Source organism: Aulonocara sp. 'chitande type north' Nkhata Bay, linkage group LG17 (assembly GCF_057382095.1).
Source record: "Aulonocara sp. 'chitande type north' Nkhata Bay isolate Kocher_YH1m ecotype deep benthic linkage group LG17, A_spYH_male_GT1.1, whole genome shotgun sequence".
NCBI classification, from domain to species: Eukaryota; Metazoa; Chordata; class Actinopteri; order Cichliformes; family Cichlidae; genus Aulonocara; species Aulonocara sp. 'chitande type north' Nkhata Bay.
In genome coordinates, this window is record NC_141360.1 from 10433230 (window position 1) to 10459121 (window position 25892).

Consider the following 25892-nt stretch of genomic DNA (forward strand, 5'->3'; position numbering starts at 1 on the left):
AGGAAACTAGGAGACTGCCAGTGTGTATAAAACTCAGAAATGAAAGGACATGAGGTCGCATTACTTGGATTTCAGCACTGAAGATTTCAGCCGATGCAATATTCTGCTGGGCAATTAGTGCTGAAGATGAGAGAACATTACATTGCTTTGCTGATAGTTGTTATCTATTAAGGTGGAATTCTGAAAGTTGCTGTTTCAGATGGTGTTACATTGAAATCAAAGGCGCTTTGTGAAAGATTGATTCAGAGAAGTTTCATAACCTTGACAAGTACATTTTCAAGAGACTCCTATGGGCCTGAGACTGTCTGTCACAAGCGCTGAATACCTAGGGTTAGATTTCAGCCGCCTGGCCTTACTCTGACAGGGCCTGTGGACAACCTTGAGATAAGCACATTTATTTTATAGCATAGGGTGAAACTGACTTATGGTGCCTTCCTTTTTTGTCAACCAGTCGCTAGAAAACTCAAACCATTCTGAGTGAATGTTTTTAGCAAAAATGGTATGTGTAACCAACACATGATGCTGGTGTCCCGGGACTTACATAGATGAACCTCACTTATGCCCTGGCTGGTTCTTGTGTTAGACAAAAGCCTGCACATACTACTATACTGCTGCTGTAAATACTCACATATTATTTTCAAGACTCAAAAAATTATTAAATAATAAAATTAAGACAGAATTTCTTTGTGCTATTCACAAAAAAAAAGCCCTGCCTAATATTCCTCGGGGCCCAAGAACAGCTCTGATGCACCAAGAGATGTACCCAACAAAATCTCTGGAGGTGTATAAGGCAACATTGTGGAATACTGTAAACTCAGAGATTAGGCCTTGTTTGCATTGGGTTTGTTTTCCAACACATCCAGTGGATGCTGGATCAAAATTTGGGTCCAAGTCAACACTTTCTGAAACTCTTAAACAGTGTTTTGGAGTTTGGCAGAGCACTTTATGCCCCTGCAACAGTGTTTAAGTAGGTGTTATGTGAGAAATTAACGACTACAGAGATGCATGGAATGTCACTTTCCATTGTTTTTCTACCTTTATGTCTTAGCATGTATCTGGACATGCACGAAACATTGTTCAGACCAGAGGCCTGTACTACAAAGAAGGATTATCCAGGTAATTGTGGTGTTAGTGCTGGGTTTTCAGTTTTACGGAGGCAGTTACTTCTTACCAGGGTACATCACCATAGTAACTTATGCTGCAGGACTAACCTGCTGCAGAGCAAGTTATGTTCCAGATTATTAGCAGGAATACTTTCACCAACCACTGACCAATCAGTTCTTGGGAAAAATGTGTCCCCTTCCTGAAAGATCCTTCAGACCTCTGTGTGCAAAGAGCCAAAAGGTCCTAAGTTTTTTTTTTATAACATCTAAAGTCTTTTGATGAGCACCTGTAAGGAATCTAGGTTCCTAGATGAAGAGGGGAAAGCTCGTTCTCTTGTCACAAGAGGTCGTCACAGTAGGCTGATATTAAAAAGAAGCAACAAAACAAAACTACAACTATCTTATGCACAGACACACATGAAAATTTAATGGAGTAATAATTGTAATTCATTAGATTATCCTGTGTTTTAATGACAGAATGTTCATATTCTGTTAACTTACAATTTTGCCAACATTTCTCTTTAAATAGGCTTTATTCATATATTCCTATTTATTCTATTAATGAACTCGGTCTTACTGAGCCATCTGAAAGTGTTTAAAACACACATACATTCTTACTGTGTGTGTTTCAGTACTTAACTACTGTAGACTACTTTTCCCATGACAAGGATGAGATATAGTTTTTCTTCCCTTGTAAGACTAGCTGCTCTGCTGTTAGTAGACTTATCCATGGTTGTGACCTGTCAAATCCTGCCAATGCCACCCTTTTCAGGAGAACTTGTTTGCAGCCAAACCAATGACGGACATTTCCGTCAAACCTAAAATGGAAAATTCCGTATTTTCCATAAATTTTGGAGTTATTGCACAGACAATTCCGTAAACCCTATAACAGATATTTCCGTAGATTTACCTGACTTTTTCTTTACCATTTACGGACAGTTCCATCAAACCTAAAATGGAATATTCCGTATTATTTAAGTACTCAATCCATACCATTTACGGACACTTCAGTCATCCTAAAATGTTTAATTCTGTACCATTCTCTATACCGTTTACCATCAATAAAGCACAAATGTAGAATCACAGCAATTATTTATTTCCTTTAACAGCTGCCAGTGCTTTAAAGTGATTTCACTTTTTGTGGTGAATGATTTGCAATATTTACATTACAACCATTAAAACATTCAGAACATCACCTTCACATTCAGATAAATTTTACATACATAAACCAGCTGTTCTCTCAAAGAAGTACAGCCATGTCCTTTAACAGGGAGATGCCAAATCTAGCAACTTTTTAGCATCCACAGGCTGACAGGCATTAATAACAAATTAATTTGTTAAATACAATGACAAAATAAGACAATAAAACTGCCAGCATTGCTGTTGCTGTCTCACCTGTCAGTGCAAAATGAGGAGCCCCCTCCAGGAGGATGCAGAAACCTACACCTCCAACTCCACATATCACACCGACAGGCAGAGCTCTGCAACCAGTGGCTGACCTTTCTACAAAAAACAAATAGAACATTAGAAGTATTACATTATACAACTTTTCTATAAAACATCAGTGCAGCAATAACAACCATGACCTTAGAAGGATGACTGTGCAACATGCCATAAAGAGATTTTTAAAACTCTTAAAACAACTTAAAACTAAAAAAAAATTAAAACTTGCACCTCCAACTCCACAATGACAGGAAAAGCTTAACTGGAATGACAAATATCGCCCACCTTCCCTCCCCCGTAACATGGGGGATTTGAAACTGCAGCATGTGTGTTGTGGGCATCTAGTTAAAACATCTGAACTCACCTAATACTGTAAAAATCTGTATTTCTACTCCCAAGCCCCATGTTTTTGGATTCGCCTTTGTGTGTGTGTGTGTGTGTGTGTGTGTGTGTGTGTGTGTGTGTGTGTGTGTGTGTGTGTGTGTGTGTGTGTGTGTACATTCAGTCCAAAAAGGTATTTTCTGAGCTCTGAGAACAACTCAAATGGCCCATTCAGATTCCTTCTGCTTGCATTCAAATTCCTTCAGCTGAGAAACCAGCTTGCACACCTGTGGAGGAATGAAGTGCCGTTTCTTCCCCTTCTTCTCTGCCTTGGAGCCTCGCTCAGGATTGACCCCAAAGAAAACTCTGAGGAAAAAAAACAAAACAATAGTGATATGCAGACAAAGTTTGCACATGTAGTGTGGCTTGACAGGAGTGGAGCAGTTCAATAAAATCCTACATTTGTTTTCTTCAATATGCCCCTATGTGTGAACCTCTCTATCATTCTAGTTGACCATCTGTCTAGAACCCAATGTTGTTGTGGTGCTGGTGCCAGTGGCTAAGCTTATCTCTTCCTTTGTCTTTTCAAGACACATGCATTCACACTGCGCATATACAGAAATGTTTGCAAGGGTGAGAAGTCTGCTTATCACCAACACATGACAGCATGCATCCTCAATGTGTATGCAGGGATATTATAAATGCACAGAACACAGAAGGGGATAGAAAACACAGTTGACATTGTCCTATCAAAAGGTGTAACAGCACATTTGAACACGGACTGTCCTGGGGGTTATTCAAACATGGAGTGGAGAAACTGTGACATTCAGTGCACGTTACACATCAGTACAAGTATTAACATTTGGGCATGAATCCACTATGTAGTATTTTTTAAATTAATATGTTTAGTCTTTCCTTCGGGGGGGGGGGGGTCCCTGGAACAACATATTTTGAGTTTGGGGTCTGCAGCCAAATAAATTTCAGTTTGTGTGTCTTTGACATGAAAAGGTTTGCCCACCACTGACATAACCTGGTCTCAGGTGCTAATGGTTTTAAAGAGATAGCTCAAACGAATTTTGTGTGAACAAACCATTCTGAGAAAAATATGTTTTTGCTCCATTTCCCAACTAGAATCATGTTATGTTTGTTTTGTTATTGATTGACTTAGGACACTATTTAAAGCAAAAAGCCTGTTACCTGCCCTTTAAAAAGATATGACACATTTATTCCAACAATAGTCTTCAACAGGGAGCTACAAAATCTCTGAACAAATCCATATTCAGGGGGATCATAAGCCAATAACAGCTGATCTAAAAGCTCACAGCATGTGACGACACATTTTGAGCTTGTACATCTCAGACAAACGGGTTTAGTGTAGATTGACAAAAAGCAGGTCAGGTGCAGAAAGGCACGGCAAAGTCACATTTACAAAGTATTTCCAAACAATGAGTGCTTACCTTTGCATGAATTCGAGAGTAAAAGCCATCTCCGGTGGGTATTGGACGTTGCAGACATAAAACATGGAGAAGACGTAGCTCAAGGCCACAATGGGAGAGGTGATGTGGTCATTGACAAGTAACCCATCAACAGCAATCTTGAATTGCTGGTCACCTTAAACACAGATAAAAACCATGTACCATTTACAAAAAAAAAAAAAATCCTATATTTTAAGGCAAGCAAAACATTTCTTTAATAAATATGACACAACAACAGCTTATAACAACTGCTAACAACAGCTTGCTGGGATACAAAAAAAGATTAACTACAAACCTCTGATTAGGATGCACACATTCCCAGATCTCTGATGTTGAACTTCTACAACTGTGCCATCAGCAGCGTTCTGACGTATGGATTTCTAGTGTGGTTCCCCAGCTGCACCAAGGCCGATCAGCAAGCACTCCAGCGGGTGGTGAAAGAAGCTGGCAGAATTATTGGAACAAGTCTGCCAGAGATCAGTAATATCTTCCCCACTCGCTGTCTGAGGAGGGTGCACAGTATCCTGCGGGACCAACATCACCCTGCGCGCCACCTTTTCCATCTGCTGCCCTCAGGGAGAAGGTACAGGTCTATACAGGCCAGAACATCCAGACTGGCCAACAGCCTGTATCCACAGGCTGTGAGGCTCCTGAACTCTCTGCCCCCCTCTCACAGACAATAACCATATCCAACTTCTTAATAGCAATGAACTGGTCTGCACTGGTGCATCATATCTTTATTCTCTTCCCCCTCCTGCCCCCCCCCCCCCTCTTTCTTAAATAGATAACTATCATATCTGATATCATATCTCACAGTACAATAATATTGAATGGGTTGCATTGTTGTATTTTGTCATGTTTCTCAGGTCTTTGTCTGAATTTCTACGAACATTATTGCTAAGGATTGTCTTATTGCATTGGAGTCACACTGGGTTAAATATGTACACTTGGGTTTTAAGGGGTATTTATTATTTTCTTCTTTTTTTTGGGTTGTATGGAAGCCCCAAACGCAATTTCATTGTTCTTGACAATGACAATAAATAAATAAATACTAAATGGGGTCACTGGGAGTTCGACTTCAGGATCTGCAGAGATCTGTTTTGGTGACAGACATGATACATGAATTAATGTTTCCAGTGCACACAAACCTGCTGGCAAATTGACTATCTGCTAGTGTCTTCATCAGACAGAGGTAGCCATTATGCACAAACATTAATGTAAATAGTTTATAGATAGAGAGTTTATAGAGAATATCAGCAGCACAATTAGGGGAATCTATACTTCCTACTGTGGTTGGTTACTTGGTTCACCACTGGATGCAAATAATTATCTTGCACACAGTTTAAAATCTACAACATCTACCTCTTTTTTGTGGAAGAGTTTATAAGAGTCTTCCTTGAAGTATTTTGAAATGCCACAGATGAGCTGTATTGGACCTTCGCCCATCTTCATCCCTTTGGAGTCAAGGAAGTCATTGATCCCCTTTTCTTTTTTGGAAAGTTCCTGTTCAAGGTTCAAGGTGTTAATTTTGTACAAGTACATAAGACTAACACTCATTTTCGTTTGGAGCTATGGAGAGAATTTTGAAAAAAATAAAAATAAAAATGAATTATTTCATTTTCATTTGCAACCTGTTCTGTTTTGATCTCAAATGTCCTGCTTTTTTGGTTGTCACTTCCTGATTTTTGGTCTCAAATCTATTCCATTTGATTGTTCATCCAAGTTATTCTATTTGATTGGTTGCCAGTTTATCTTTTTTGGTCTCAACTCTCTTTTTGGTTGCAAATCTTTTTCTGATTGATTAATAAAGACAAAATTCTCTCCATATGGAGCAGCACAGCACAATCATAATAATAACAATAACAACACACCTGTGCCAGCTTGTTTTGTACAGAGAAGCCAAGGAGTTTAGATGCATGATCAAACAGGTGAGGAACTTCAAACAGGAACGGCCACTCGTCCTTTACAACGGCAATAGTGGTATCATCATCGTTGAGGATTTCACGCTGAATGGGATATGTTTCAGTCATCAATTTTCGAACAGATGACTCCTAAAGATATGAGGCAGTTAGACAAACAGTCAAACAGTTAGTCAAACTAACCAATTAAAATAATAAAACGGGGTATCAATTTCAATTGACTATGGGCATAGTGATCTACAGACGATCTACAATTTCACAATGTGTCCTAAATTGTACTTGGACCCAGACCTTATCGCATTACTCCTGCTATATACTATTGCTGTGTGAATGGTTGTATGTCTAGATGGTGGACTGTAGGAACCGAATTGCCCTTCGAGGATTAATAAAGCTTTCTGTATCTGTAATGGATGATTGCAGACCCACCTGAAGATCCTGGGTTTGAAAGGCACGTTTCAACTCATCTCGTTTAGACAGCAGGTCTTCTCTACACACGGCCCCCTCAATGATTGGATCCCACGCCACACATCCATACAGATCTGAATTCCTGGGCCTTTTCTTTGTTGAATTTTCACCCCCTGCTTGCCTCTTCAGTGAGCTTTGTGGCCTCTTCATATTTTCAATTCTGTGTTCCAGCTGACGAAAGAGAGTTTCAGAACCATCTTTTGCAAAAGGTTTGTTTCCAAACGGCTCTGTCAGCTTGAAGGAGGCAGGATATTGTCCTACAATCATACTGGCGAGTTCCCTCAGCTTTTGTCTACCAGGTCTTCCTGGGTGTTTATGGAGGTAATCTTCAGCGACGATCCGAACCATCTCTCGTCTGTCTTTCCCCATTATGTACTTTTTTTCACGCAACTCATCCATGACTTTTGAGGGAAATTTGTGCCATGGTACAGAATATGTGTCTTGGGATGGGGAGTCGGCTGTCTCAGGTGGTGTTGAGGGCAGCTGAAACCTCTGTGGTTCAGGTGTTGATGAGGGGCCAGGCCGGGTGAACTGCGGTGGAGTTTGTGAATCTATGGATGACATGACAAACATCTCCATAAATTAAACACATCACAATTGTTGCAAATCAATTAATACATTGGTCCTCAATGTCCAGTTTGGGTCAACCAGGAATACAAATGGACCTAATTATGAAAACCAATTATAGAGTAATTATTGCCATGTACAGCTGATGGCAACTTTTTTTTACATTTTTGGAATAAACCTTTGTAGTTTCAGAAAACTTGCATTAAAACAGAGGGGCAAAAACTCACCTGCTTCCAATGCTTTGACAGCTCTGACGAATCTTTTGCACTGAATGAATGGCAGAGTGTCTTTAATGTCCTCCGGGTCCACAAGGCTCAGGTCATCTACAGAGAGAACTCCTAATTCCTCCAGTTTAGCCATGAGTGTATCCATCTGATCGCTACTTAGCGATGGCATTGCTTTCTTGACATAGTTTTTCACAAGTTCCATGTTGGTGTGTGTTTAAGAGGAATGAGCCACCGAGTACCTCTCTGGTAAGAATAAAGTGGATGATAATCATCAAGTTTGTTCAAATCATGGCAACTGAACAGGTCAGAAGCATTTTCATCAAGTTCATAGAGTCCAAGATCAGGTATCCAGCTGGCAGTTTTCCCTCGAAGCAAAAGTAGGACAGTAGTTTCATTTTTTACAAAAATGCTTGCTATTTGTCCTAACTGCAGTAGTCCTTTTGCGTAGCTCAGCATTCCATTTGCATATGTAGTGCCTTTAACCTGCACACTCTCTGTGACAACTGAGTTACTTGAGTTCAAATCAAATTCTCCAACCACTGTCTTTATGTTCTGGTCATAGAGCTCTGGATAGAACCGTGTTGAGTCTGAGACATGAACCTGGGAACGAAACAAGGTACCACAAGACTGATAAGCCTGAAGCAACTGGTGCCGTTCAGCCAGAGACTTGGTTACATTTATGAAGTTCTTACTTGCCCTAATGCACCTTTTAAAATAAGAATGTAATGCCTTGTGCATAGGGCTCTGCTCGTATATACTATTCCCAAGAGATGTTACAGTCTCCCTTGGAACACCATACTGCCCCAGTTCACAGGCTAGTGCATCCACAGTATATTCCTGTTGAATATCACTTATAGTTCTCATTTCATTTGCTATTTCTGTTATTGTGGAGGCTGGAACCAAATATTTTGCCTGTAAACCCAAGTAAAACTGAGCAAGACTCTCTGTGAAGTTGTCTTTCACTTGATCACTGCAGAAATTATCACTTTGTTCTGCATCAATGTTAAAACTTTCAGGTTCTTCAGGTTCTACATGTGATCCTTCACCTTGGAAAGACCGTTCTCTTGGTTCACATATATGAACTGGGGCTATCTTGGTAACATCCCACCCTTTATGGTATCTGGAAATATGCGTTAAAAAGGATGACTTTACATTGAATGTCTTAGAACATCCATCAAAGGGACACGTTACAGTCAAACCCTCATCTATGTGACCACTCAAATGACACTTTAAAGTTTTAAGATCATCATATTCACTGCTGCAAAAATTAAACAAGCACCTTAACTGTACAGACACATTACGGTTCCATGTTTGTGTGCTCCTTCTGTCTACATGAGCTCGTGACATATGCACAGCAAGGCTACTGTATGTGTTAAACTTCCTTCTGCAATCCCTATGGCCACATAAAAAAGATACATTATTATTATTTCTGTGTGTTCGGCAGTGTTTCAAGTAATCAGTCGAAGACCGAGCGTTAAAGCCACAAATGTTACAAGTCAACATTTTTAAGAGATTGAATTTGCCAATTGACGGATAGCCAGAATCAGAACAGAATCAATATGAAAACAATAAATTTATATCAGCACAGTGAAGCATATTCACTTTTCAGGTACCTTCAAATAAGTAATCTGTGTTGGGCTGCATGGGCCACTCTCTTTGGGCTGCAATGTTTTCTGCAATGAAATCTGATTCTACTTAACTATCACCCCTTTTAATTATTACCATGTTCAGTTGGATGCTAACGTAACACAGCGAGCTATAACAATACACACATGTGGCTAATTTACACACATACACACACCCACACACACAAGCGCGCGCATCCAACTTATAGGCTAACGTTAACTTTAGTTGGGCAAACCACGCTTCAAAATAACGCAAAACCCACACATTCAAATGTTACCATGAAACACACACGGCTACCAACTGACTATCGAGACCAAATTTCATGTAAGAGGGAGGGAAAAAATGGTTTTTGACGTACTTACGAAGCGCAGGCGGCTGGCTAATGCTAATGCAGCTAGCAGCAAACGTCCACTCACATACACACCACTACCAACTGCCTATCGAGACCAATTTAATGTACGAGGGGGAACAAGGTGGCACTCCATTCTCATTCTCATTCCACACAACCAACCTGTTTCCAACTTTCCTTGTGACTTGCAGAAATTTAGGTAGGCACTGACCGCACTGAAAGTAATGGCGTCGGAATATTCTGGCTGGGGGAGAAAATTCTGCCTTGCGCAACAGCAAACTTTCCGTATTTCGCAAAACGGAGCGAATCCGTAGCAAATCCACGGTAAAGGGACCCCTAAATTTACGGATTTTTTTAACAGTGCGGGTTAACTTATCAAACTGATAACAGCCATCTTGTGACTGCTTAGCTTGACTGTCAATGTTAGATCAAGAGAAAGCAGATAAGAAAAAGATATTGTGGGTATGTGGTTTGTAGTACAGGAGCCAGGCCAGCCTTCTTTCGTCACTCCATGGTCCAGTTCTGTCAATAGTCTTCCATTTGAAGGTGTTTTTGGTGGTGGATAGTTGTCAGCATGCGAGCTCTGACACCTTGATCTCATACCCACTATTAAGATTTTCAGTAATGTAATGTAGCTCTTGTATGAGACCATGCAGGACAGTCAACTCTCCCTTCATTCATAATAAATGAACAGATGAGTCTTGTGCACATGACCCTGTCACTAGTTTACTTTTTGTGGAAACTAACTGCTTAAAAAACTTGGAATATCCCAGAATAATGTCTGATTTGATATATTTTATTCATGTTTTGTCAAGGTATCTTTTTGCCCTTTTTCAAAGTCGCCGAGCTCCTAACACCTGTCCGTGTTTTTTCCTTTTTCAACCAGAGCTGCCTGTTGATTTTCTGCCTAGCTTGTTACTCTGGGCTGAGAGCCACAAAGAGGAAGCAGACAGACTAAACAAACTGATGTTATGTTAAAACTTGACATGTTAAAACATGACATCAACTTCATGCTTTAATATTGGTTTAAGATTGGCTGCATTGGGCTTTAATCATAAAGATGACATTTGTTTTGTGCTTTGTCAGAACTGTACTTTTCAGCATCAGCTCCGTGTTTTTCAGTTCCGACCAGAAGCTTAGTAGATCTGAAAAAAACAAGAAATTTTAAAAATGAACGATTCTATTTCCACATATATTCTTACTCATGGATATTCAAACCTTCTATTTATACGATTCAGAACGTGTCCTGCATTCTGTTTTCTGTTATATTTGCATTGTTATTGTTTAGTGCTGATTGAGCTGGCGAGAGAGGGTTGCCTATGCTAACACTTGAGGAATGTAATGGTACAGTAGGAGATGTGTGTTCTGATTTGCAACCAACTCCCTCCTTAACACCCTGACAAGGCTCACTGATGCATCTCTATGGGCAGAAATCTGTGCCATCAGAAACTGAATTTGAATAAGTTAAATTTGAATTTGAATTGCTCAGATTGAATCTGAATTGTAACTTGAATAAATGCTTTTGAAAACCGAATTTGAATTAGTCTAATTTGAAATTGAATTTATGGTTTGAAAATGATCATCAGTAAATTGAAATTGAATTTTATATTTTGAAAATGAATTGATTTGCTTTGAAACGGCATTTTATCCTTTAAAAATTCAGCTCTCGAATAATTTCAGTTTCACTTCTCACCATTCAGTTTCAGTTCTACAATTCAATTTCAGTTCCAAAATTCAGTTTTTTGGAACTTACATCCGATTCTGGTTCAAGCGCAGATTAATAGAACTACGTTTTACTAGCGGACCGAAAGTGTTACCGACGGGAATCTACAGCGTCTTGAGCTGAATTAAGACTTCAGAAGTCATTCGTCATGTCGAATGACCAGCGGATGAACTCTCAGGTTGGTAATAAATGTATTACATGTATAAGAACAAGCGTCATGTTAACAAATGATAGCCGTAAGGTAACTTTTATGCTTATTGTAGCTGCTGGCTAAAAACGCTAATTTAACGTAGTTTGCCCTGGATTCAGCTTTGACAACAAATATGATCGACTGTTTCTAGTAGAATTCCAAAGTTGTCATCTTGGACCCTCTCAGAGTACCCCCTCTGTATGCTTGCAGAGACCCCTACAGTAGGGAAACATGCAAAACGGTGTCCAAACCTTTGTATTTTAGCTTTATTTATGTCTTACACAGCATCCCAACTCTTTAGCTAACTTAATAACTTTAGCTAAAGTGAATAGTCTAATTCATTAGTGCAGCATTACTGGATCACACACTAATCCACCTGTTGCGAGAAATGCTCAGGAAAGTCGTTTTGTGTGTAGCAATGGTCAAGCCTATTGACCATAGGTCAGCCATTAGAAAATCATTATTGTGCATGTGTGTGATTAGTCAAACGGATGATACTTTCAATGTGAAAAGTGGGACAGATAACAGATTTGTACAAACAAGGACCTTCTTTTAATCTAGAAAATAATTGTGGGATGTAAGCTTTGTCACATTAAATTGACTTGCAGCCACTTGACCAGAGCAATATGTAACTCCATTCACTGCACAGCATGAATGCTAACCCAATAACCTGGAAGGAAAGGCGAATGCCTGTGCTAGCAGTGCCACACTCACCAAACCTATTTAACATTGTGTAAAATGTAATGTGTAAAAGTTTATTTAATTTTGTAACAGTAAAAAAAAAAACACTGTTGAAATGAAAATAACATGAAATGAAACAAAACAGTAAAATTTGTTTTATTGCTTTACAAGAAAGCTTGTTTCTGTCCCAACCAATGATGAAATAGTCCAACAACCAGTGTTTTCACTAAAAATCTAAGCTCTACAGATCACTAATAGCTCTTTCAAACTATATATTACAATGTAATATTTGTACATGTATATTTTATCATCGCTTTCTCATTATGTCTTTCTCCATTACCACTGCTCTCTGTCCTGCCTCATTTTCAGCTCATTCTCTTCTTCCTCACCTCAAGCCTTATCTCCTTAACTGAAGTCGGGGCTCTAACACATGCATAAACATGATTAGCTATTCCAGATATTTTAGCAATTACTTACTATCAGCACATCAGACACATGACCCTCCTGTCTCTGCACAGCTGACAACGAGCCGCCTAAACAAGCTGGTTGTTTAGGTTGTTCAGCTGGTTAAAAGCTGAAAGTACACCACCTAATGTTTGGCCAGAGTGCCCTATAAATCTAATTTTCCTTTCGGTAAACAGCTTGAATATATTTTACATATAAGAGTTTATTGACTAGATGTTCGAGTCAGGCAATGTTTGAGCCACTTCAAAGAAAGTTTTGCTAACGCCAGCTAATGGCAGCTAACCACATAATAGCAGCACTACACTCTAAAAACTTGCTACATTTATTTAAGAGAAAGCATGCAAGCTGTGTGTGGTGTTAAGTTAAGTTCAGGATATCCTCAACAGCTTACCTCGTTAGTAAGTCATCATACAGAAGTGAGCTTCACCGACTCCTCTCACGAAGTTCTACAGCCTCATCCAGTGTAGATAAATATGGACACCTGGTTGAGCTAGACAACAGACTGACAGCCTACACTCACTATAGATACATAGCAGGCTGGGTTGTTTGTTCTACAATGGCCACCACAGCTAGGACTATACAATTAAATTGGGAAGCGTAAAAAACAAAAGCAAATTATCATATACATAATGTAAAAATAAATTTAAAAAACTGCCCAATTATAGACTACAGTCAGATTATCCAATTAGAATAATTAGAGATAGTTGTAAGTAAGTATGAGCCAGTGTAAAGATGTTTAGTTTTAGTTTCGTTTTTTTTTCTTTTAAAAAAATAGTTATGTAACATACTGTGCCCTATATGGCTTGGCTTGGGTCCCCTGTGGGTGGTAGACTGTGGCAGACAGTGACACACAAGTGAAAGGTTTTTGTTTTGGTTATGAGGGATGTTTTCAGCCACTGCGACATTGTTAAAACTCTCACCTTGTATCATTAAAAAAAGCTTTTTTTCCTGTTTGGTCTAGTTCTCACACATTCCCACATTAAAAATAAAAACCACACACACACACACACACACACACACACACACACACACACACACACACACACACACACACACACACACACATGCTTGCACTTACACACTCATACAGGCCTGATTAATGGCACCTAATTAGCAATGGTAATGACCAGGTGTCTGAGAACCAGCCAGCTTCTTCCAGCTTGAGGGGGCTGATGTGTGTGAGTGTGTGTGTGTTAAATGTAGTGTGGTGTTCCTGGAGGCTCCCAGTTCCCAGAAAATCTATTCCTACTGACTGTCACTCCCTCTTTTCCTGTCTCTCTCTGTCTCTGTCCAAAAAGAACACACACAAACACACATGCAGCACACACAGCACTAACAGACGCACACACACATACATACACACACATGCTGAGCTAAAAGCCAAGATCAATTAAGGTTTTGGGCAACGAAGATGTGGGAACAGTGTTGGATGGTGCGGATGGCCGTGGCAGGGGTGCTGGGAGCTGTTGTTAGTGATGGTGTCTATGTGTTTGTGTGTGTTTGCATGTGAATATGGTTGTTGAACAACCCCGGAGAGCGCCGAGGCCCAGTCTCAAAAAGTAAATCAGTGTTTTCTTAAAGAACAGGTTTGGATTTTTAATATATAAAAAAGTTGGTTTTCACACAAACCAGTCTATAAGATATAAGATTGTCAGACTGCATTCAATGACAGATGTTATTTCTGTTGTCAGTGTACACAGACAGCTGTATAAGTCAGGCTTAAAGTGCTATACAGGAAATACTCTGAAGCCAAAAAACAGCAAAAGTTGAGTTTATCTTAAGGTAAACATTAGAAATTAAGCTCACATTATTTGTTCTTATCCATCTCACCTCTTGCAGGATGATGTTGAGTTGCATTCTAGCCAAAGCAGAGCCAGATTGAACTTTTCTGTCATATGACTAAAATATTTTTTTTTAGGTGAAAACTAAAACTAGATAAAAAAACAAAAAACAAACAAAACATTTTAGATAACTAAAATAGAAATAAAAATTGGATTCTGGAAAAAAAAAGAAAATTAACTGAAATTATTTTGTGAAAAAACTTCAAGGTTTCTTCCTGTTAAAATGGAGTTTTTCCTTCCCGTTGTCACTAAGAACATGTTCATAGGGGGTCGTCTGAGTGTTGGGTTTTCTGTCTAATATTGTAGTGTCTTTACATTATAATATAGTGCAAATTGCCTTGAAGCTTATTGTGATGTGGTGCTATATAAAGAAAACTGAATTGAACTGAATCATACTAAAATCTTAATCAGTCATTCGTCCGAGTGTGCTGTGTAGTGATTACAATCTGCAGTTTGCACCTTGGTCGATCAAACCCTTCTTTCCTAAGTCTGGCACTTTCTGTTCACTTGGTTTATTCAAACACTCACATGTACCACTGAATGGCTGCGCACACAGGGAGACGCACACATTTTCCATCAGCACATGCATATGCTCACACATTCACACGCACCCAGACCTCCTGCTGTGTAGGATTTGGTGATAACCAGTGTTAGGTAGGCAGGTGAGTGGGTCATATGGCAGCGATGGGAAAAGCTCTTATCGACCTACCCTGTTCCCACACGCACACACCGATACACACATACACGCAGACACACACAGGTTTATCACCCTCTGTCGTTCCCACACACTCACCTTACATCATTACCTGACTACAAGAGCCAATCAGCCAATCGTACCTCGAGGCTGCAGTCAGGTGACCCGATCAGGAAACTCTAGCAGTGGGATGAGGTTACACATGCCCCTGCTCTGATAACAGCTCTCTGTCTATCCCTCTCGGCCTCTCTCTCTCTCTTTCCTTTTCCCTGCTCTGCAATTTACAGATTCAGTTTCACCTTTGCTTTCATGCTAAGCTGTTGGATCCCAAAGCCTGGTGAATCTGTGTGTGTGTAAGTGTGTGCGTTTGCAGTTCTCAGGTTAAACACTCTGACATCGCGAAACAGCCAACGGCATAATTATTATATTCTTGGATATCCCGAAAAGTGGACACATCTACAGTATAGTACGCCATATCTGTGTGTGCCTGTAGCTGCTAAAAACTGCAAACACATCAAAATATACAGCAGCATTCTGTATGGAGTAATATGAGTATAACCAGATACAGAAACCTAAATGAGGGAAAATAAAGCTCAACGCACACAAAATTCAAATAATAAAAGAAGTCACCTGTATAAAGTTGAATGAACTGCCTCTGTTTTTTCATCTTCTCAAGAAACTTAACATTTAGTCTTCCTGACTTCTTCTATCTGCTGAAATCAGTTTTTAGGAAACAAGGTCATAGCCTATTAGAATAACTGTGATTTCTTACTGCTGTGTTCTTCTTTGGGACTGCTACATTCATGTGAATGCTGTTGTGTGATGTGTTTTATTGCTTGTTTTTTAAAAACTTTGGATGTGGGTATATTAAAATTCATTCTCGCAGCCAGGGGCCAGTTAGCACTAGAGGGAGACAGAGAATGGCATTAAATATAAAGATTTCAAAACCAGTGAACTATGTGCAGATGTACAGTAGATATTATTTCTAGTTTAATGCTGGTATAGTGATGTCATATGGTTATAATATATATTTACATGGTTTAAAACGATGCAGTGTTACATGTGATGTTGTGACGTCTTATATGAATAGATTAAAAAAAGAAGCCATGCAGTACCAAACCCATGTAAAGCATCAAGTCTCACATCACATAATGTAGTGTACAAACATGGAAAACATGCTTTTTACGTCAGGCACACTTGGCATGTGGATAGACAAACATTTAAAATGTTTCTTTTTGCATTCAAAGGGTCACAATTCAGTGTAATTCAGCATAGAATGAATGGTACATGTGTGTTAACACAGGGCCAGACTGCGTCTGCATGATGTTCATGATAACATCCAGCGGTGTTACATAATAGGCAGTACTGGCCACTGAAAGTGGCCACTGATGATATACAGATTGGAAGGGTGGTTCTTACTTGAAGCTTTATTAGCTGGAAGACTGTGGTTCACATTTTGTTTGAGCCTCTTTGCTTTGCTTTCTTTTCACTCTACCATTTGATTTGTTTTTTCTGGCTAGCCTATGGTAAGGTTCATCACTTCACACCAAGACTATTTCATGTTGAAAAAATGATGAGGCTTTTTCACTAATTCCAAAATTGGGCAAGTCAAGGTCAAAGAACACCTTGTGTCAGAAAGAGAAATGCCAAAGGCTTTAAAAAAACTGCCTAATTTCATGCCGGAGGAATGAGAACAGCCTGAATATACACTATACATATTAAAACACAGACTTTGGAGCATGATGGTTTTGTGGAGTTACATTAAATTGTGCACTTGATAAAATGGCCACTGAGTGTAAATCTGTATTAGTTACTGTAAGAAAAACTATTTCTGTCCTCCAGATGAATGCACTTCCCAAACCGTTCATTGCAACGACCACGTTGCTCTATTTAAAATTTCAGTGATCTAAGAAGTTTGAACACTACCTTGAATTTGAATTTATGTATTTAAAAGGGACAATGCATATTAATGAACATAAATTAATGTAAATAGGCCAGATTTAGCCAGAAGGCTACTTTTCGGCTGTAGTTGAAAAGTAGTGTTTAGCTGTTGTGTTTTTTTGTTGTTAGCATTGCTGAATCATGACAGTTTCGGCTTCTAAAAACCACATATCTCAAATCTGCAGGGCATTTAAACATGAAACATAAAACTTTTTGTTTCTGTAACACTTTCCTATCACTGTGCATTTTTCAGTAATGCAGTACTCTAGTGCATTACCGTACTAAATTCATTACCGAATGTGCTCTTGTGCTACAATCGGTAGATTTCAGTTTGTGTGTGGGAACAGGAAACCTTCAGCTTTTGAGGATTGGCGATATGGACATTACTTTTATTTTTATTGTACAAAAGGACAAGGGTGCAATGGTAAAGCACAAACTGCCTCCAAGACAGAATCAACTGCATGACACTGCTAACATAACTTCAGCTGTCTGCATCATCTGTGCAGGCAGCATGCTAACACAAAGCAAGCCAAAAACCCAGAGTGATGATAAAACTCAGTGTATGCAGACACTAGCACAGCAGTCAATGCCTGAATTTCAAAAGGAAAACAGAAGCAGTGATTTTAGAGTCTTTTAGGCTGATTTTCATCTTTGCTTTCTGTTCATATGTAAAAACTTCAAGATGTTGCTAAATGGAACTGTAGCCTGAGGCTTATATTGTTAACTAGTAACTATTTTTACAGTCTGTTTCATGTCAATTTATGGAGTAATGAGAGTAGAGTCGTAGAGTAGCAAGTAGTCTACAAATGATCAACTAATGTACTGCATTATTTTTGTGAAATGACCCCCCAACACTGGTATTATGAATGGGATTAGTGATAACTACATTAGAGTATGGTCTACCACCCATTGTGGATGAAACAAGTTTGATTTGAAGTCTCTGTGATTGTCTCAAGGTCAGTAACTCAATATTGATCCATATTTAAACATCTTTCCTGGTCCTTGGAACTACAGGCCACAGTGCTGAGAGATTTGTCAGGGAGGTGAAGGCTATGGTTCAGTGCTATGATCTGCTGACAGTGAGTGACAAGACCCCTTTCCTGTCTCCTCAAGTGTAACATGACCCCTGTACCTGTGCATAGTGCTGACCCTGTAACCTCTGACCCTACCTGCCAGGTCATTCTCATGCCACCCTGACCTGCTATGAAACCAGAGAACACCGTAGGGGAGAGGAAGCGAGCCTGCATCAAACAGTTAAATCCAGGTATTATTAAACGTTTTTGTTTTTTTGCTTCATAACTGAAATAAGAGATCCACGATGGTCATTTTCAGCTATTCAGCTATTTTCAAAATTCAGCAAGAATTTTCAGCTCGAAAAAACAAAACAAGAAAGAGGTCTTGCCTGATGACATAGACACCTGCCTTGGCCTGGTTGGCTTGTTGGGGGCATCCTCATTTCATGCATTGATCTGACTGGCAGATGAGAGATGGTGCAAAATAAAAAAACAATTACAGCATTACGTTTTAATTTTTAAACCAAAATTAAAAAGTATTGACTGGGCCATGAAAGAATCACATACAGTACACACTGCTGATGAAGAAGTGCTTTGGGTCATTATCAAAACAATAGGATAAACAGCTGCACAATACTAATAATTATCCTTTTTTTGTAAGTTGGAACATTTGGCTAAACAGAAAATCAGGATGTCTGTGTTAGTCCCAGTCTCATTTTCTTTTCTGAGAAAAACGCCAGGCATCCGAGGTCATCTACCCCTGGTGTTTATTAAAGCAGCTGGAAGGCACTGAATATAACTGTAACCTTGATGTTCATTGAAGCTGGAGCTAGATGGAAGTTTTGCATCTTGGAGTCACTGAGGCCAAGGCTAGCTGCTGAATATGTTCTTTTTCTGTGTGTGTATGTGTGAGCAAGAATAAGTAGCAGTCGATGAAGACTTCTGTCTGACACTCGGATGCTTGTTGGGAAATGCCTGCAGTGTAATTAGAGGTGACAAAGCAGCAAACATATTCAGCAAAGCCCTCAATGCTTTTATCTTTAACACATAGCATATGGCACTTTTTTGCTAAACACACTTTAACTGAATATATTTGAATCCGACTAGTCAAAATTAAATAAATTAAGCTATAATGCATCAAATGCACAATTTGCTCATTCAGTGGAAGCGGATATTAAGTCTTCATTCATTAGCTCAAAAACTACATGGAAAAAAATATTACATTTGCGTAATGATTTGGCAGAAGCTAATATTACTTTTTCTAATGTGAAAGTTTTTGGGGTTTTCTTTTTGCAGGTTATGCTGATTTTAATTTGCTCAATTGAATATTTGTTAAGAGATGCCTTGTTGATGCCAATGGTCAGGGGAGTAACTAGACTGCTTTAAGTTGAATAGAAGAGTCACTCAAATAACCACTTGCAACTGCCAAAGTATGCAAAGGAGCATCTCTAAATGCTACAGCAGCTGAAGGACACACCTGGAGACTGAAATCTGCAGCAACCGTGTGAGGCTATCAAGTCAAAATGGACCAAAATCTTTAAGAAATCTATGCCGTGAAGAGCTAAGATAGTTCTGAAGGCAAAAGCGTGTCCAACCTTGACTACAACACGCTGCAAAAAATTTCCATATTGGCCAGTTAATATTTAAAATATGTAGGTTTGGTTTAACAAACATCAGCTCAGCCACAAATTATTCTTTAAAAATAACAGTTATGTCAGAAAGGCATAAAAGTGGCGACTGTGCATCTCGAAGGATGTTCAACAGCACAAACATTTTATTCATATGGTACTTTTTATATGTTGCAGTATCACTCAATCAGCCATTTAAACACTTCTAGACTCACCTGGCTCTGACCATAAACCTTGAACTGCTAATGCGTTTGAGGCTTACCCTTACAGCTAAAACCTGTTCCTAAACCCTACATAAACCTGTAAGTTTAAAGTCATGCTTTCAAACTAATATTTAGTCCAGAGAACAGTTTTTCCCAAATAGTTTGCAAATCTCTTCAGTGTAACTATAAACAGCCCGTTCCGCCAGTGAGTGATCACGTCTTGGGATCTGGTCTCATCGGTGACCAGACTATCATTGATACTACACACCTCTTATCAAATTGCTTTCATGTCACTCACCTGAGGAATCTTATTGTTTACTTCAGTGTCCTTCCGCTGATCAGAACTGTTCCCATTCGAGTCCCCTGGGATTGGGTGGAGGAGCTTCTTCTTCCCCTTTCTCTTCAGTTAGTGTGGCAGTAGAAAAAAAATCAGATAATTCTTGGTATCCAAAAAGTGCATTAGCATGAATAACACTAATGAATCACAAGAAAATAAAAACATTTCATATACTTTTAGGAGGCCTTATCATGAAGATATAGCAGTTATACAGTATATACATGCATTACATATGCACAAATACACATATTTCATACAAATAGTCCCTCTAATTGCCTTGACAATCCTTTAACTCAGTGGTTTATTAGTTTTTCAGGGTAGTTCATGTTTTGCTGTATCAGTTATATGTTTAGTGACCTAAAAAATGTTACAGTATCCATGTGTGTACACCTTTTTTCTCCCAAATAAGGAAAATGGATGGTTTGATTCATGGCATCGATACCAATGGTGGTATTAATATCATATCAATACTAACATGTTAGGTTTGATCCCTTTTTTGTATTGTTTCTAAGTTCAGTATGTAGCACACTGCACTGTGTTGAACACATTTAACATTGACTTGATACCCTCACACAGTTGGTGCAGATTTATGTGTAAAATGCCAGATGTTGACTGTTTTTTTTTACAGCCTATAGCACATTTAAAGAACAGACGCTAGAGCCAAAGTGCTTTAGGGACAGGCACATTTATATACCAGGTCTCCAAAAAAAAAAACAACCCCAAAATACCACAGTTTAAAAATACATGAAACACTGAAAGGTGTGTTTTATTATGTACAGCACTTTAATTATGTAAAGTAAAATCACAGTGATCAATAAAATGTCTTCATAATTTTCATATTGGCAGTGATTCATCTCATAAATCATGACACACTGATCTCCACCACATAAGCTGCCTAAGTTGATAGTATTAGTGTTGGTATCGGCAAAAGTGCCATACTGCAGTACTGTATTTACTTGGTATTGGATTGATACCAAAATTTGCAGTATCTCACACAACAACAAAAAGTATTTCAAATGATTTGGTTAAACTGCCTGGTTTGCAACACTCGGCTTAGTGAAAACAGGACCAAAGGGCCAAACTTAATAAAGCAACACTAAAGTTGTAATAAATCAGGATAAACTGATTAACTGTGATCGGAACGTGATAGTGCCTTTCTGTAAATGCCAATCCTCTATTTCTGGGACAGGACAGCAACTGTAGCCTTCATTGCTTTCCCTCTGGATGATGAGTTTTTGTCTCTTTTTGTGTTTGTGTGTGCGTGTGTGTGCCACAAGGGGTTCCCGTCCCACTGACCTCAGTGGAAAAAACCTTGATATTAACGTGCTTGCCTCCGCTTTCTCTGCCTTGCTCGCCATCTCTCTCGTCTTTCCCTCCTCCCATCTCCCTCTTGCTGTACCTGGTTTCCGCTGGTTCGATCTTGCCTTTGTCTCTTTGTAACTAATATGACACATAAAAGGGCGCTGACAATGGGAATGGTGGTAAACCCAAATCAGCCTTCACCTGATACCAAGCCTTTACTCGTGAGCCTCGGGGTGTGAGTGGTGAGTGGGAGGAAGGAGGAAGAGGAGGAAGCAATCACAGCTTATTTATGGTTTTCATGTGGCTTTCTCAATTTAACAAGTTATCGGTCTGCTTCTTTGCTAGTTGTGTGATTTTTTTTATTCCCTTCAGGAGGATCTTTTGTTTGTCAGGAGTTTAACAGCGAGACCCCAGGGGTTAATAATAGGTTTGACCCCACAGATAAACCTGTGTGCATGTTTCCCTCTCTGTCTATCAGAGTGTTTGTGCATGCATGTGTGTAGCCTCCTTCTCCTCTTTAAGTTGATAGTCAGTGTAATAAGTTGTTTTATAGATAATGCCAATTGTCTTTGACTGTAGCAGCGCTGCGATAAGCTGCCAAACGCTGTGTGGCTGCTTGACTCCAATTGTTCTGCTTGACTCGTGCTTTGTTACACATTAATATTATCATTAAGGGTGGATATTATTAAGTGGGCACCCCTGTAGGTGCAGGGTTAAACAGATAATGCTTTCTGTTCATCAAATAAGTGGTAACAGTAATCCTCATGTCCCAGATAACAGTTAACAGATGGGTGCCGATTCAAAGAGAAGCAGAAAACATTGGCCGGTTATTTTACAGAAAGAAAGCAATCTTAGAGGAGAGAAACCAGTCTTTAGGCTATTTTATTGTGTATACTTCCTGTGATGGCTGACAAAAGCTCTGTGGAGCCTTGCAGATTATGCAAGAACAGAAAGGTTCTTGCATAATCTGCATAATCTGTTTGCTGCTCTTTGTTGGTGTTCTGTAATGATGACTGTAAAAGCAGTGTTATATTAATGCATTAGCTTTCAGTACTTCTATCTGGGCACTGCATCTGCATATATGTGTCTTGCTTCCATACCAGGCCACAACTTCCAAGATGTGTTGCTTTACTATTGACATAAGCAAGTGAACTCCATTTATTTGTTACACACTGTAAATTGGAAAAGGGGCTAATGTTTTGTGCGGACATTCGTTCATGTGCATTTACCTGAAATCTTACTGAAACTACCTTGTGGTAATCAGTCCAAGCAATTTTTAAGTGATTATCTACTAACAAACAGATGATACCCAATGTTTAGTTAGAACTCTGGACCAATGAAAGACAGTTTAAGCAACTGGTCGACACTTGGCTATTGATTTGAAGATGTTGACTAGCTGAGCAAGAAAAACCACCAAGCTGTCTTTAATAACTTTGTACTTTTAGAATCACAACTCTTAGGAGGAACTGCAAATAATTTGTTAATATTTTGTAGTCAGTTATTACAGAGGAACACAGGAACACGTCATTTCTTTCTTTCTCTTTTTCCTTCTTTTGATTTTTTTAATGGTTTTGTTTAAATTTGTTTGCTATGGCAGAAAAAAATATAAATGCATCATCCTGTTTATTTCAATAGAAACTAGGCCTTTCTCAACACCTCAGATAGTCAGGAACCTTCTGATGAAGGGGTACGTACTTAGTTTCATTTTTTTAAAAATTCACCAGGATACCCTATGAAGAGCACAGAGTCTTTTCTGAAATGAAGTATTTTTCACTTTCAGGATTGACTGGCTCTTAAGTTTAGGTTTAGGGAGGAAAAAAAAACGATAATTTTGGTTCAAATACCCCCTTTCACAGCAAAAAAGGTAAATTTCTTCTCTTTGTAAACGATAAATGGATTAGTACTTATATAGTGCTTCACCACAAATGACCATGTGAAGTGCTCTGTACAACAAGCGTCATTTGTCTAGTTACACACACATTCATCCAAGCCCTTTTTCTATGGTAAGCTCTTTGTCTAACATTTATATACACGCGCACATCGATGGACTCTTCAGGGGGCAACAGGTTCATTAACTTGCAAGGTTCAGTAATTTCTGTGTTTATCATACTTACGCATGAACTCCTGTCGAATGCAAAAAGATTATACTAAAGGGGTACCACTGAGGCCCTGACCAAACATCAGTATGTGACATTTAAGCAATGAGAATGGGCTGTAAACACAACTATAATATAGTCTCCTCTAATCCTTTTGCTTTGACACCATATTAAATTGTCTGAATAACATTCCAGTAATAAAAAATACCAATTAAAAATGAAATAAATCTAAGAAAGACCAAATATCTAAAATATTAAAAGAAATTCTGCAGAACAGAAGCAGAAGAAAGTGCGCGTGCAGTTCTTGAGAACTCAAGCTGTACTCATTCCAGGATTAATAGATTCAACTAAAAGCATCGCAACTCAGACATGGATCCAGAAATACTTTCAGCATTAGTTTTCCAAAGCTGATCCCAGAGTGATCTGCAAACCCAGCACTTACACACAAACACACACGGACATGTTTGACATTTAACCAAATAAAGTTGGTTTGGTATTTGTTATGAGTTTAACTTTCAGGGAAACGTTAATGAGGTGCCAAGACATAAGTCATGCCATTTTGAGTGTGTGTGTGTGTGCTTACATCTAAAAGTTGACACTGAGGTGGAGCGCTGAATCCTGTCCAACAGAGATAAGGCCTTTGATGACAGGGCTGCATTAACCTACCTGACATACACTCACACAGACACACACATGCTGCTTAGCAAGGGAGGGACAGGGGGTGTGTGAGAACATGCTGTAAGAAGCCTTGGCTCTCTGTGTGTGACAGTAAATCCTTTTCATTTTGGCAACAAACACACTGACAGAGCTGCAGGAGTGAGATGGAGGCGCAGAGAGGAGGTTTATTACGCACCGACATACAGTAGGAGGAGACTGTGGGTGACACACACTTGGCTGTCATCTTCTTACCAGGAAGAGGAAGAGAAGAAGAAGCAGAAGAAGAATAAGGGGACCTGTGGCAAATGATACAGCCATACCCACAGGATATCGTGTACAATGACAATCGAAATATCACTCCAAATGCGTCAGAAGCACAGAAAAGCCTTTTCACTGAGATTACACTGAATGAATAATTGGATACTGCAGACTGTACCTATCACCAAATCTCAACTCAAATCACGCTTGGTTGCTTTTATGATTTCTTTGTTCTTACTTTTGTGAATTGTATTTACCTTACCTATTCATTTCAGTTCTGGTTACTGCTTGTATTTACAGGCTTGTGTTTCCCTCTGTGTTATGTTTCTTGTGTTTAGCTCTACTTCTTCCCATCTGTCTTTACCTGTGTCTAGTTTGCTCCACCTGTTTCCACTTCACCTAAATTTTGGATGTGTTATACTGACGAGCAGTGGAAAACCTAAAAATGACATAGATGAGATGAAGTATGGCAACTATGAGTATACACCAAGTGTGTTTACGCTCACATAGGAAGTAAAACACTTTCATGACAAGCATCTTGTTTGTAATGTTGAAACTGAGCAAGGGAGGACTGAAGGTGGATGTTAGCTTACTCCCTCCGAATGTGCTTACTGATGCTGTGAAGTACAATCCTGCTACTCTCCTCGACTTCACACCACATAATTTATATCCTTCTGTTATCAACAACTGCTCAAATTATACTGGATGAGATCCAAAGGCCTACAAAAGTTTGCATGCTTATCGGTATTTGTGTCAAGACAGGTAACAAACCCCAGTCACTGGACGTCTCTGCATACTATTCCTCACATTGTCAATGAGTCAACGTATCTCATTTGTGATGATGAAAGGGATGCTGAGGTGAGGACATCTGTAATTTTCCATCAGTAAGGTCTGCTGTTTTGCCTCTGTTAGCTGCTATTAGCGCCTGTTTGCCATTAGAGTATGACGTTAACTGGCATGACGTTAGCTTCTAACATTATGTTGTTGTTTAGCCGCCTCTTGCCGGCTATGTAGAGACAGGAGGGCCTGATCTGCTGGTGATAACTAATTGCCAAAATATCAAGATTAAATAAGCAAGAAGTAACGGGCAGTGAGCAGATGATTTAAAATGCACATAGGGCTCTACAGAAGGCCATTTCAAGAAAATGCTGTGAACCACAATAAAATATTAGCACAACATACTTCCAAAAACATTGCACATTCCTTTACATGATGATCAACTGGTACTAAAAAAAAGGATTTTATAGTAAACAATGCACCACTCATGTATGAAATATACAACTTTAAAAGCATGTAATCAAAGAGTGATACAACTACTAATGTCAGGAGATGAAAAAGTCACTATGTTGTGAGTTTTAGAATGTTCAT

The 25892-nt window shown here is 39.1% G+C and overlaps 1 protein-coding gene across 1 annotated transcript; it reads right to left on the reverse strand.

Annotated features, from left to right (window-relative positions):
• Positions 1-1975: 1975 nt before the first annotated feature.
• LOC147309662 (uncharacterized) lies at positions 1976-8086 on the reverse strand. The gene is made up of 8 exons (XM_086269799.1): positions 7521-8086; positions 6688-7277; positions 6214-6393; positions 5705-5845; positions 5400-5437; positions 4638-4654; positions 4325-4478; positions 1976-3233 (listed from the first exon to the last, which is right to left on the reverse strand). The coding sequence occupies exons 1-8, from the start codon at positions 7720-7722 to the stop codon at positions 3086-3088; spliced, it is 1470 nt and encodes a 489-aa protein (XP_086125925.1). The 5' UTR covers positions 7723-8086; the 3' UTR covers positions 1976-3085.
• Positions 8087-25892: the final 17806 nt, after the last annotated feature.